This window comes from Pristiophorus japonicus, chromosome 2, assembly GCF_044704955.1.
Source record: "Pristiophorus japonicus isolate sPriJap1 chromosome 2, sPriJap1.hap1, whole genome shotgun sequence".
Lineage (NCBI taxonomy): Eukaryota > Metazoa > Chordata > Chondrichthyes > Pristiophoridae > Pristiophorus > Pristiophorus japonicus.
The window spans coordinates 271,322,393-271,337,104 of NC_091978.1; the positions used below are offsets into that span (position 1 = coordinate 271,322,393).

Here is a 14,712-nt window from a genome sequence, read left to right on the forward strand (position 1 = left end):
TCACACTGTCACCCAGCTTAGTGTCATCCGCAAACTTGGAGATATTACACTCAATTCCTTCATCTAAATCATTGATGTATATTGCAAATAGCTGGGGTCCCAGCACTGAGCCCTGTGGCACCCCACTAGTCACTGCCTGCCATTCTGAAAAGGACCCGTTTATTCCGATTCTCTGCTTCCTGATAAGAGAATAAAGGGTTATGGGGAGTGGGCAGGGAAGTGGAGCTGAGTCCATGATCAGATCAGCCATGATCTTATTAAATGGCGGAGCAGGCTCGAGGGGCCAAATGGCCTGCTCCTGCTCCTATTTCTCAAGTTCTTATGTTCTAAGAGGGCCAGACGCTTATCAGACGAGGCGCAAGCTGCCTTGGTCCACAAGGTGGAGACGTGCCGTATCAATTGACCCGGGGTGGGTGTGGGAAACCAGCCCCCAGAGTCTACCAGAGCATATGGGCAGAGATGGTGTCATCGGCCGCCCATGAGTTTCAGGAGCCACGCCAGTGCCGCAAGCGCTGAAACGACCTCATTGCATCTGCGAGAGTAAGTAATAACTTTAATCATGCACTGACTCATTCCTTAAAATGTAAATCTGCTACATTTTAATTAAGCTTGGCAAGCATAGTAAGCTTGGTGTCGTGCATTATTTCCTATCTACGATCTTATTACTTTGCTTTTCTGTACTTAGATGTGTTCATCATGCATCACTTGCATCCTAATGGTATTAACATATAACATATAGCATTAATGGGACATTGATGAAAAGCATTGGGGATGGCTAATTGCGGATGTCTAACTGTGTGTTCAGTACTCGTACCTGGGCAATTAGTTTATGCCATGCTCTTGTCATCTTTGCAGAAGATGATATCTTCCAATTGCGCCAAGTGTCAGCACAAGGAAGGAGGGTCAGCAGAGTTATTGGAACTGACAGACCTGGAGGAGCAGGCTGCAGCCCTCGTAGGGGCGCATAATCGCTCGGCCACCCGTGGTGGCGCAGATCCAGTAGTAGCGGCAGGCAAGTCATGTGTAATCCCCGGACCGTGCAGCAGTCATGTAATTTAATGCTATGTGAGTATAATGTATGAATTATGTAATATAATGTAATGAAATGTAATGTTGGGATCATGAAATCAGTTTCAGTACATTCTGTTCATGTTAATTACATGTAACGTCTCTCGGTGATATCTAATGCAGTAATGTTGCTCCTCTATATATGCCTGCACACATAAGCATTCTCTTGTCACCCTGACCCTCCCCCTCCCCTCTACTAACCTCTCATATTATGTTTTCTAGTTGCCCAGGCGCATCGGAGACCTGATGAGCCCCCCTGGAGCTTCACCCTTACTGCTGCAAGTGGAACTCACCAGCGGAGGGGAGACCACGGAGGAGGATGATCAAGTTGATGACCCTCAAGCTAGTTCAAGTGCACAACACGTGGAAGAGGGGGAGTCGGGGACTCAAGGGTCCATTCTATCTGCGGCCATGTCTTCCTCAGCTGAATCCAACTTTCCTGGATTTGGTTCCGAGGAAGTAGCGGGACCAATTGGCGTGCAGCAGGGCACACTGAGTGTTCCAGCACCTATGCCGAATCCATGCGGCAAACGATGGAATCGGTATATGGCATTGCACCCCAAGGTGTCATATCACCTATGCACCTCAGAGTCAGGAGGAAACTGCTTCTGACTCTGAAGACAGGCCTTCGGAAACCAATTCTGCTCCAGTTTTCCCAGAAATGACGCTGCCACCGTCACCCCCCCCCCTACAGCAGCAGTGCTCGAGGTGCCCTACTGCATGACGTCTTGGTGTCAACATGGGTAGGGCCAGGGGCAGGGGCAACGGGAGGGGGGAAATGGGTGTGTAAAGTTCGGGGGGGTAAAGGCGGAGGGAATAGTGACTGCAGGTAGAATTTTTGCCGGGTGGGGTGAGCTGCATGTTTAGGGACTGGAATCCCTTTCGGTTCCGATTCACCTCTGGCTCCTCTAATGGTACTCGCAGGGCGATTGCACCCTGGACCTTGGTGAAGTTTGCTATTCTCGAAAAACACAAAGCCCTCACTCTGTGCCTCCCTGATTATTGGGAAGTTTAATAAAGTCCATCCTGCGTGCGTAAAGCGTTTCAGTCACCTGCCGAATGCAGCAATGTGTGGCGTGCTGAGAGATACCGCAAATGTCGCCAGTTGAGGCCTGAAAGGAGCCCGCTGCATAGAAGGAAAGTGCCGCAGTCACCTTAACCTCAATGGGTAGTGCAATCCTGATGGTGCTGGTAGGCTGCAGGTCTCCCTTAAGCAACTGGCATATCTCACTGATGATCTCTTTTCGGAAGCGCAGCCTTCTAACACACGTTGTATCAGACATGTGCAGGTATGACCGCTGCTCCCTGTAAATGCGTTGGAGGAAAGGCCTCCTCCTCCTCCTCCTCCTCCTCCTCAGCAGTCTGCCACCATTTTGGGCACATAATGCTTTTCAATGAACTTTCTTCCATCTCTATTCTGCAGCATGTGAGTAGTCAGCAATATTGGCTGAGAAATTACAGGCCCCATTCCTTTAAATGTCCTAAACTGTCTTCAAAATTCTTCAATTGTTCTTAAACAACCACAAATGTACTCTAAATTGGCCACAATGTAATCAGATAATGTGCAAGATTTTCAAACACCCTTAAAATCACTCACAAATTACTTTAATGCTCCCATCAACTTGAAGCAGCATTTTCATTAAGTTCATCCAATTGAAAACATGGCATGACGCTGGACGGTATTTGGGCAAATTACTGAATTTAGCGCCTAGCGGTAATTTGGGCAGTAATTTCCACTTTTAGCATCATTTTGCGTGGTGCATGAGAAATGGTGCCATATTTTAAGAACAAAAATGGGCATGCAGTTTTGCTAACCGCTGGCGGTAATTCACTGCCAAATTTAGCGCTTTTACACTCATTTGGGCGGTAAAGCGCTTCTCAGCATTAAATGGGCGGTAAAATGGGTGGTAAATGGACGGAATACTAATGAATTTCTAGCTCTGAGGCATTCCAGTAAACCATAATAACGGGCCTGGAGAAATGTGCGGCAGGGTACCTGGAGGAACATTCCTGCTTTTCCTGGCTCCCCAAAAATTAATAAAAACTTACATTCTGGGCTCCTCTTCAGCTGGACTGCCAGCTGATACTTGGCGGAGTGTGCACGACACATGCTCCACTCAGCTGATTCTTCAAATGGCAATTGGGATGCTAAGTATGTCAAAGAACTTGCATATTAAAAAACACATTGTCTGGCCACCCAACGGTAGGTCCTTGGGAATATAAAGGGGGGAACTTGCGGTCGGAGGCTTCCTTCGGACGTATACCTCCGATCTGAAAAAAATCTACGAAAGTACCTGGTGGTCCCGGAGGAACGTAGGATTCCAATCAGAGACCTTCATTCACTGTGCAGCATATGGGAACCTGTCCTCAAGATACGTAAACATCTCCTGGAATAATGTGGGCCTGGACCACCAATCACTTTTTAGTATTCTCAATAATAATAATGAGAATGAGGACACCTTCAAAGCCTCCCTGATAAAAGTGAAACTTGGGAGTCCCTGGCCAAAGACTGCCCAAAGTGGAAGAACTGCATCCGGGAGGGCGCCGAGCACCTCGAGTCTTGTCGCTGAGAGCATGCAGAAATCAAGTGCAGGCAACGGAAAGAGCGTGCGGCAAACCAATTCCACCCACCCCTTCCTTCAACGACTATCTGTCCCACCTGTGACAGGGACTGTGGTTCTCGAATTGGATGGTACAGCCACCTAAAAACTCATGTTAAGAGTGAAAGCAAGTCTTCCTCAATTCCGAGGGACTGCCTATGATGATGATGATAATAATAATGGGAGCTTTGTTTGTGCGGGCTCCCATTGCTATCAATGAGAATAACCCCCTAAAACAAGAAACATAACACAATAAATTAAAAAAACACCTCACATAGTTAAAATTAATTGAAATTGAATGTAATTAAATGTTTTAGAAAAAAAATTTTTTTTAGAATTTTTGATTTTTTAAATGTGTTTTAATAGGATTAAATATAGACTTGCCTTAATGGACAGGGTTTTTAATATAAAAATGAGCGATTAAATTAAATTTTACTATGTTTTAAAATTCTTGCGTCGGTAAAAGTAGGCTATACGCCTGCTTTTGCAAGGCGTAAGAGTTTTAAGGACATTCGTTGAGTAAGAGTTGGGCAAATAACCCAATCTCTGCCCCACGGATGTCCTTCCTGCAGGGATGCATAGGATCTGTAAAAGCCGGTTCTTGGCGCATGCGTTTGCGCCCCAAGAACTGGCTTTTGCGAGGCCTCACCAGGTGCATGCACATATCGTAGGCACCGGGACAGGCTGCAATTTTCAGCTCATAGTGTTGACCACACATATATTGGTGGGAATGAGGCAGTCAGTCATACCCCAGCTTTGACGGGTGTTACTGCCTCAGAATCTCCCTTATTGCATCAAACTGGCCTTCCCTTTTTTATAGGAAATGTTGTATAACCATGATATATGGCTGAGGTCATTATTACTGGATTACGTACGGTCTTTCCCAACAGGCTTGTTGCAGGTGGCATTATGTGGTTTTACAGAATGTGAATGTGGGCCTCTCTGCCCATATTACCATTGCTGAAATGAACTTCCCAATAACTGAAGTCAACCTGCAACCACAGAATTTGAGGGGAATAGAGGCTGTTCACAGATATTGAAGGAGGTCAGGCTTTTTTTTTACAAAGATCCATTAGACCACAGAATGCTTTACCAGAAGTTGACAGGCTTTTGCACAAATTTACTCACAAGGACATTTCTTTTTGTGGTTTTTGCTGCTGATGTCTGGCCTTCTCCGAGCCGCCCAACCATATAAATACTGCTTGTGTGGCTTTGCCTTGTTGTCTGGACACTGTTATCAGGACTACTTGGCGCCTTGAGATGCTGAAAGACATTTATTCTTCCTCATCAGGTTGCCTTATGATCATTGGAATCTTTCTGAATCACCCCGACTGATGGAAAACTGGCAACACCATGCTTCTTCCATTGCTGGATGCTGCAATTTTACAGTGAACCTTTTCACATAAAGGCTGGAGGTTGTTACACATTGTAATAGTCCCAGGTTATGCATTGCCACTATACATTTTGCAGATCTAAGCTAATTTCTTTTGATTTCATGTTGAGGTAAGACTGATATAATCCTGAGTCAGATGCTACACTGTCCGTCATCTTCCACAATTCTATAGATTATGGAACAGTTCCTGCAGATTGGAGGGTGGCAAATGTAACCCCACTATTTAAAAAAGGAGGGAAAGAAAACAGGGAACTACAGACCGGTTAGCCAAACATCAGTAGTCGGGAAAATGCTGGAGTCTATTATAAAGGATGTGATAATGGCACACTTAGATAATATCAATGGGATTAAACAAAGTCAACATGGATTTATGAAAGGAAAATCATATTTGACAAACCTACTGGCGTTTTTTGAGGATGTAACTGATAGAATAGATAAGGGAGAACCAGTGAATGTATTGTATTTGGATTTTCAGAAGGCCTTTGATAAAGTCCCACATAAGAGGTTAGTGTGCAAAATTAAAGCACAAAGGATTGGGGGTAATGTACTGGCATGGATTGAAAATTGGTTAACTGACAGGAAACAGAGAGTAGGAATAAACGGGTCTTTTTCGGGGTGGTAGGCAGTGACTAGTGGGGTACCACAGGGATCAGTGTTTGGGCCCCAGCTATTCACAATATAAAAATGATTTGGATGAGGGAACCAAATGTAATATTTCCAAGTTTGCTGATGACACAAACCTAGGTGGGATTGTGAGTTGTGAGGAGGATGCAAAGACGCTGCAAGGCGATTTGGATAGGTTGAGAAAGTGGACAAACACATGTCAGATGCAGTATAACGTGGATAAATGTGTGAAGTTATCCACTTTGGTAGGAAAAACATAAGGACAAAGTATTATTTAAATGGTGATGGCTTGGGAAGTGTCGATGTACAGAGGGACCTGTGTGTCCTTGTACACCAGTCATTGGGCCCAAATTTCCCCAGCCGCCTAGAGCGGCATAGTTAGGGTTGGCACGCAAAAAAAGCACCAAAAATGTACCTGCTAATTTGGCCGCTCCCTCTTCATCCGGTTCCATCGGCGTGACGCTGCAGAGCCTGCGGGGGGCAGAGCTTTGGCTGCGCTTGCTCAGCGCAGCGGGCGGGGGGTGGGGTTTGGGCCCAGTGTCTTGTGGAGTGTCGGCAGGGGGACGCATGTCCGTTTGAGCGTGCGCACATGCGCAATGCATGTTTCAGCGTGCGTGCATGCGCAGTGGAGCGGGAAGCTTGGCAATTAAAGGGACAGCGTCCTAAGTATCATTGGCAATGGATCATATATAAAGGTAAGGTCTAAATAGTGATTTTTGTGTTGCTGATGGAGTGGAAAGGAGTGCTGGATAGGTGGAAGAAAGGTGAGAACTGTGATTTTTGACCATTACTTGAGTGTAAGTCCAATACACGAATGACGCAAGAGCGTGCAAGACGAACAAAGAATTTCCTCCATGAGGAAGTAGAGAAACTAGTGACTGTAATTGAGGAGAAATGGCTGGAGCTGGATATCAGCAAGAGTGGTCCCACAAAATTTTCACCCAAGGAAATGGGAAGAAGATGGAACCTAGCTGCAGATGAATACTCCGCAGGGGTGAATACCGCAAGATCTGGAAGCCAGTGCAAAAAGAAATGGCAGGACGTTGGTCAAACAGTGAGTGTAAGTAATATCTTCATCTTTAAATTGAATTGCAATTGAAAATGCGACCATCTGTATGTGTCCCACCTATCAGAAGTGCACCATGTGTGAAAATTAATATTTTCATCTTTGCAGAAGAAATTGGCCCACAATAAAAGGGAAAGACTCAGAACAGGAGAAGGTCCACCAAATCTGCACCAACTATCACCCCTGGAACACAGGGTTGCTGCCTTGCTGAGTCGCACCGGCAGAAAAAGAATCAGCTCTGCACATGCTGGACCCACACGTGAGGGTGAGAGTGAGACATTAAAATGCATCGTCACCCTTCAAATTAACCTGCTGACTGGGCTGCTACGCATGAGACTACTCATGCCACCCATCCTGCCTGCTCCTGTGCTGCTAACCATTTGACTGTTCTGTTGTATTTTGCAGAAGACGACAACACTCCTCAACATCCTGAAGATACATCAGAAGATCCAGATGCGTGCGCTCCAGACCAAGGCAGGTGGGGGGAGGAGGGGTCTATGGAAATGTGTTCACGGGAGAATGCTGATCGTGATATGGATCAGTGCATAGTACAGGGCATCACACTGCCAGAAACCTCCATGAGCTCCTTGGCGACATTCCTAGGTTTCACACACTCCGAGGTTGCGGACCCAGTGGCGGTGGTGAAATGCATGTTGGGACACCCAGTGCCCCACCGTCCCAACCTGCGCCTCACACTGGAGTGGTGCCACTAGGCAGACCCACGGTTAGGGGAAGGAGAAGCCAACCAGTCTCTCCTGAGATGCAGCCCTCAGGAGAGGTTAATCAGGTTCTGTCATTGGGTGAGGAGACCAATGCCCTTACAAGATCACTCATGGCGAAAGTCAGTTGGATGCGAGATGAGGTAGCAAGGTCGAGTGAAATTTCAGCACTGAGACAGGAACTGAGGGCGGGCATTTCAGAGGGCGTGCAAACGATGGCTGATGCCATGAGGGAGCTAATGTCTGCAATAAGGACACAAAGGCCGGATACTTCAATCCACGCACCAGCAACCGGTGAGACCCAAGCCGGGCCCCCAACATTACCCCCCCCCCTCCCGCCACCATCACCGACCCTATGAGGAAGTGCGCTTTCCCCGAGATGTGGGTGAGGGATGGGTGCAGCCTTTCTTTGCTGCTGTTGTTGTTGTTGTTGTTGAAGTGCACTGTAAAATATCCAATAAATGATATTTTGCGTTAAAACTGAATCATGTTCCAGTAGGACCACACAACATTTAGGGACAACTGTAAAAAGTAAAAATCCCTCACCCCTACAGTCATGCGTGCCTGCAGCCTCTAGCCCTGGTGGGAGGGCTAGCCGATGCGTTCTGCAGTCGGCAAGGAAGAACTGCTCTATTTTCAGTAGCTGATTTATCTTTAATTTATTTTTGATGATGTTGTGCAGCTGTTGTGCTGAAGCTGTTGTGATGTTGTGCTTATGTTGTGAAAGTCTTTAGTGCTTTAGAATCCTCAAACTCACCTTCCCACCCCCCCCCCCCCCCCATCTCTGGCTACCTGCGCTGATTTCTTAACAAAAGTGGCCATATACACTGGCCTAAGTTAGTTTGGAGTGACTTTCAGCTGGCCAAATTTGCTTCTATGGCCAAAAGAGGTGGAAGTGGCTTGTCACGCCCCCTTTTGGAGAGAAAAAACGAAACTAGAAAAAACCTAACTCACTGACTTACACTGGAGCAAGTTAAATGAGGAAATTTGCGATTTTTAAGTTACTCCAAAAAAAGCTACTTACTCCCAAAAGAAAACGGGGCAACTCTTGGGGAAATTTGAGCCCATTGAAAGCAAATATACAGATGCAGCAAGCAGTTAGGAAGGCAAATGATATGTTGGCCTTCATTGCAAGAGGATTTGAATACAGGAGCAAGGATGTCTTACTACAGTTATACAGGGCCTTGGTGAGACCGTACCTGGAGTATTGTGTGCAGTTTTGGTCTCCTTACCTAAGAAAGGATATACTTGCCATAGAGGGAGTGCAGCAAAGGTTCACCAGACTGATTCCTGGGATGGCAGGACTATCGTATGAGGAGAGATTGGATCGACTAGGCCTATATTCACTAGAGTTTAGAAGAATGAGAGGGGATCTCATTGAAACGTATAAAATTCTGACTGGGTTGGATAGACTGGATGCAGGGAGGATGTTTCCCCTGGCTGGGAAATCTAGAACAACGGGTCACAGTCTCAGGATAAGGAGTAGGAAATTTAGGACCGAGATGAGGAGACATTTTTTCACTCAGAGGGTGGTGAACCTGTGGAATTCTCTGCCACAGAAGGCTGTGGAGGCCAAGTCACTAAATATATTTAAGAGGGAGATAGATAGATTTCTAGAAACAAAAGGCATCAAGGGGTATGGGTAAAAAGCGGGAATATGGTGTTGAGATAGAGGAACAGCCATGATCATATTGAATGGTGGTGCAGACTCGAAGGGCCGAATGGCCTACTACTGCTCCTATTTTCTATGTTTCTATGCAGGTGAGTTCAATAGCTGTATCGGAAATGCTAATAAGGCCACAACAAATTGAATACATCACCTGAAGTTTTAGAACTAAATGGACAGAAAATAATGGGGACTGTGCAGGATTTTCCATTTGGTGCAGGTCTGCACTAGAGATGCTGGATTGAAATTTACCTCTTAGTGATTTGATGACATTGCCCAAAATGTTTTTTGCCAATGCTCTTACTACATACTCCACAGCATTGGCAAAATGTATTGAATATTGTTTTATAAAATCACACATTGTAGAGGCAATGTTCTATTGTGCTGCAGCTTAGATTACATTTTGCATGTATCTCTGCTCTCAGGTAGGTCACTGTAGGATGAAGAATGTCCTCCCCTATAGGGAGCAAAAGTCAGAAAAAGAATGGTCTCTGGACCACTCTTCTGTATCTCCTGGTGGGCAGCTCAGAGTGGCATCAGTCATAGTCCAGGAGCAGCTCATCTACGCAGCCTAATTGGCAGGGCCCAGAGAAACCTTTAAAAGGGATAAACATGAAGTGGAGGGAGTTTAACTTCGTAAAAGTTAAAAATAAGTGAATGTAAAGATTATTTTGGTTCAGTCGGACTTATTTTGACTTTGAATTTTATTTTCAGGGAAGCTATCACTAGTCAAATAATGTTATGCTTATTGTAAATTGAAAGAGAAATCAAGATAAATTGCTTAACTGTACAGGATTCAGTCATCCTTAAATTACTCACCATTTTGAAAACAATATGGAGTCAAAACTAAATCTACTGCTGCTGATTTGAGGAATTTCACTGTTAAATAATACCACAATATCCAGCCATTGAGGAATGTTAAATTTTCACCATAAGATGATGGTCTTCCTCTCCCTGGGATGTTGCCCTTTGAGCGCATCATGCTACATACAGCCACCTTGATCTGATGATCTTCCCCCAATCTGCCATTTAAGCTAGTGGAGGTGACTATGATAATAGCCAAATGGTCACTTACCATCAGAGCCAGGAACATCTTGCATGCAGATTCTGAATAGAATATTCTGCTCAAATTACATGGACATTAATCTCTATGAATGAAACATATGGTGTTGGTGCTTGGCTTTTTGCATAAAATGATAATTCCACCAGCTTTCTCTAAAGGGACAATTTTAACTCAGGGTGGGAATCAGGGATGCGGGGCCTTAAGCAGGCAGCAAACGGTTCAGTCTCCCAGAGTATGAGGCTCGGATGATTTTAATATACAGGCTTCATCTGCATGCCCCAACTCTTACTCCCACCTGAAGCTGGTGGGAATGATGTCACCATCGGCAGGCAGACTTTAAAGATGGCTGGTTAGGCCACTCTACACCTAGTAGCAACAGGCGAAGCATGAGCGGCATATGCTCCGCCCACTGATACCTCAAATTTGCATCAGGGTCCTATATATGTTATAGCACCCTAATTTACATATTATAAATAGACTCCAGCCTGAAGTAAGTAGGTGTCCAGTCCGCCCTTGTGAAGACTCCAAACATAATAGTGATGGGTGGAGTAGGAGTAGAAACAGGGCGGTTAACAGAGCCCCGTAATTTTCAGAGTGCCGCCACCCCATTCCTGTCTGGTGGAGGCCATGAAACTCAGCTCTGTCTGTACTTCTTCTGATGTGGGAGTCAGAGCAAACTGCTGCTGAGAATAAGAGAAAAAGAATTGAGGCAGTGAGCCAGAATGAGGCCTCATATATAGCAAAGTGGGTGGGGAGAGACAGTATAACTGAGAATGATATACATTGCATGATAGACTTAAAAAGGACAGCATCCTGTGTGATTTATGACCTTCCCGTGGCAGACGGAAAATCTTAATTGAATGAATGCCAGACATTGCTGTACTGTGGGTAGAAATCCAGCAGATGGCTGTCTTTGCTTTGCTTTACTTCTACGCCAAAACAGAGTTCTGTGCCGTATGTAATTGAGTGAGCTTCCAGTTCACTAGAACACACATGGCAACACATCGTGTAACTAGAGATTATTCAAAGTAGTTGCCTCATGCTGGAAACAGAACCATTAATTCCCAAGGGCAATGACGTTGGGATGATTTGAACCTCCAGTTCTCGATCCCAAGCTTTAAAATCAGGGTAACACTATTCCAAACCGTTTTCTTAACATCCAAGATAATAATTTACATAGTCAGGGGATGAATTTCCATGGGAGTTCTCCCACTTGTCTGCTGTAAATGTGGTAGAAGAATTGTGTAACTTTTCTTTACACAATTCTGCAGCTCTTCTGTCAAAGTTACGGTAGACAAGCAGAAGGATCCTCTCTGAAATTCAGCCTCAAAGTTTTTAGTACAGGTAACACAGTGCAATCAGGCTGAAAATGCCAATTTAGAAACTTGGCCTGGAAAAAGGGCACGGATTTGTTTTTGGAAATGCACACACATAATAATGCCACAGAGTGAGTGAGTGTAATCATACAATTTGTGGTTTACAGAAGTACCTGCGAGGCTGTCTTGACTGCTCCCTTTTCCGCAGTAGAGGTGTTAGTTTTATTAGTCATAGACCGCATGGAAGACAGAGGTGAAGAGGCAAGAGTTTTGTTATTTTTAGAGGACAGTTTTTCAGTTGAAAGCCTACTCTGGACCCCAAGTGGATGCGATTTGCGGGTAATTGGTTTTGGTGGTGGAACGTTGTCGTACAGTTCAGTGCTGTCACCATGAACCTCCTCATACCAGAGCGTACTATCGTTAGTAGTGAAAACCTCTTGTTCCTGCGATATACAATATAGAACAAGCTTCAGCTGTTAGAAGCAAAGACATGCAGACTAAATGCAGTGCCTACAAATTGCCAAAAATATATTGCAGTACTGTAAATATAGCCAAAGTGCTAAAAGAACACGACTCACAACCTTTCTTAATCCTGTATTATCCTATTATCACGTAATTCATGAAATTGTTTCTTTTGTTATTCATGTCTTTGGTGTTTGAATCATGAGGCGAAATATAACATTTTACCAAAATAAAATTTGGGCACAATTCCATTTGTGCAATCAGTGTTGCCATTAATAGCAAGGATAAGGACAATGGTAGCAGCACAATGTTAAAAACCAACTCGATTCAGTGCTGAGGAAACTACTGGATTCGTATTCAAATTTAGTTCCATCAAACTCAAAGGATGGTTTTTACATGGCTTTTAATGTATAAAGGCCAGTACACTGGGGAAGAGTGTTTGTTCAAGACACTAATGCTAAAAGGTTTGTTCCTCCTCCCTCCAGTATCAGGCACAAAATAACAAATACAATTCAGAACCTCAGCACTAAAAGCACCCATGTTTTCTAAACATGTCATCAAAAATTGATTCTGAATGCTGCTCTGCCATCTCTGAGCATAACTGAAGCATAAAATGCTAGAGAACGATGACATTGTCAACCAGTGTGCTGCTCGAAATACTCCGTGAACCATCTAAATTGAACTGACAGTTGTAGAGAGCCACTATAAGGTTATGGGATATACATTGCACAGAACGATTTCATTATACAACGCTAAGGTCAAAAGCTTTTGATGCTCCCAACAACTATAACAACTATGTTGCTAGTTTTTGCAGTGCTTAGTCACAAAATGGTGGTAGACTTTCCAGTGCCTCAGTGCATTCACTTACTTATTTAACCAGATTAAGAGAGCTTTGGGCAATAACTAATTAGCCTGCAATTATAATTAACCAACTTTGCTCTTAAGTTTATGGTGTGATTGAACTCCTTGATGAGATAGATTATTGTTTTCTAGTCACTCCGAGGAAAACTATATGTTCTATTTGACTAAAAATTAAGGTTGAAATCATAACTTTGCATAAATTCTCAATTTTTCAATTTAATCTTTACATGCACTCCTCTTGTACACAAAGCAAACTGCAAGACGGCTTTCCCCTCTGCACTGTTTTTAAGCTCAGCGAGGTCAATGGCAAATTGAAAGTCTTTGCAGGGACAAAAAATAAGCTGTATTTGTGCATGAACAGTTGTCAATATTATCACCTGGATCCAAGAAAAGAAAATCTCAGCCACAATATTGCACTCCCATTGTTTTCCAGTTATTGTATTTCCCTTACTGAGCTAATTTCTTTGCACTGATTGGTTTTGGTTTTGTAATAAAAAGACTGTCAAAGATACCATGCTAATTCAAATGCCTTACTGTTCCATTTAGGCAAGGTACATCATCATAATGAAGAGAGACTCCACGAGGACATGCATATCCATTAGCGATGTTGCCACCATATCTGTTTGGAGATATTGACCGTCTATGTAATAAACTGAAAGAGAAAAAAAATGATTGGTGAAAGATGAATACTTATTATATGAAGCATTTTGGGGTGAAAATAAATTGCTGCTGAAAATCCAGTGGGAGTGCAGCAGAAGGGCCAGAAATTAGGATGGAACCTGGGTATACTGGATCCTGGTCTTCCCTGCCTTTGCAAGCCCCAAATAAGGTCACGCACATCAGGGCTGGAAACCCACCAGTATGTCTAGTGAGACAAGGCATGCTGGTCTCTTAGCTGGTGCAAATCTTCCAAAGATTTATAAATATTTTCTAGTTTATATTCTTTATGAAGGAGGCGAATGGGCCAGAATTGAACATGTTTCTGAGTGAAGTCCTGGCATCTCAGAGTGGGCATCTTCTGCCAGAAGTATTGGCTTCTTCTGACTTGTGGGCATTTGAGATGCGTCCCTAATGAGGCAGGCACCTGCCATTGGTATGGAAGTCAAGGAATCTCCTCTGGCTGCCTGCTGGAGTCAGCAAAAGAAGTTTCTGGTGGGTGCAACTTAGCACTTACACTGCGAGGTCACCCTCACCCTGAGTACCAGCATTGGTTTTTTATTCTTTTCAAGGTAAACTCCTATTTTGCTCCTTGGTCTGCACCAAGTTTTGGCAGAGAAGGGAGATAAGTTACTTTCCTTCATGGTTCCACCAATGCTGTTGTAAACTGAGCTAGGAAGTGGATGATAACAGACTGGGATAATTCTCCATCCATGTTTTCCTATTGTGAAGAGTCTTGCCTGTACTCCAAGTGGTATTGTTAAATTGAGAACTCACCACATGAGGACTCACAGATGGAAATCAGCATCTGACTACACAGTGGCACAGTACATTTCTGCTCCAGTGTGTAATATCATTTTACTGTTAAGATTAGTACATTTATACGGCTGATACCTTACTCTCTGCCTGCAGTGCTTTATTAACTCCTTGTTGTATATGTTGCATTCTGACTGTAAAATATAAAAGCAGTAAAAATTCTAAATAAAATCTGCTTTTGCTTAACTAGTTCAGTCTTAAATTCAAACTTACTTGCTTTGATTCTGTGTTTTGTATTTGTGTGTACATAAATAACTTATAATTAATAGATTGCAATGCTTAAAGATTTCTATAGAATCTGGAGGAGGCCATTCGACCTATTGTTCCTGTGTCGGCTCTTTGTAAGAGCTATTCAATTAGTCCCATTCTCCCCATAGCCCTGCAACTCTTCTTTTTTCAAG

The 14,712-nt window shown here is 43.9% G+C and overlaps 1 protein-coding gene across 1 annotated transcript in view; it reads right to left on the bottom strand.

Annotated features, from left to right (window-relative positions):
- Positions 1–14,712, bottom strand: part of afap1 (actin filament associated protein 1) — a 405,203-nt gene that overhangs the window by 44,305 nt on the left and 346,186 nt on the right. The window contains exon 12 of the mRNA XM_070871376.1: positions 13,373–13,490. Coding sequence (XP_070727477.1) covers positions 13,373–13,490 — 118 coding nt within the window. The remainder of the gene's footprint in view (positions 1–13,372; positions 13,491–14,712) is intronic.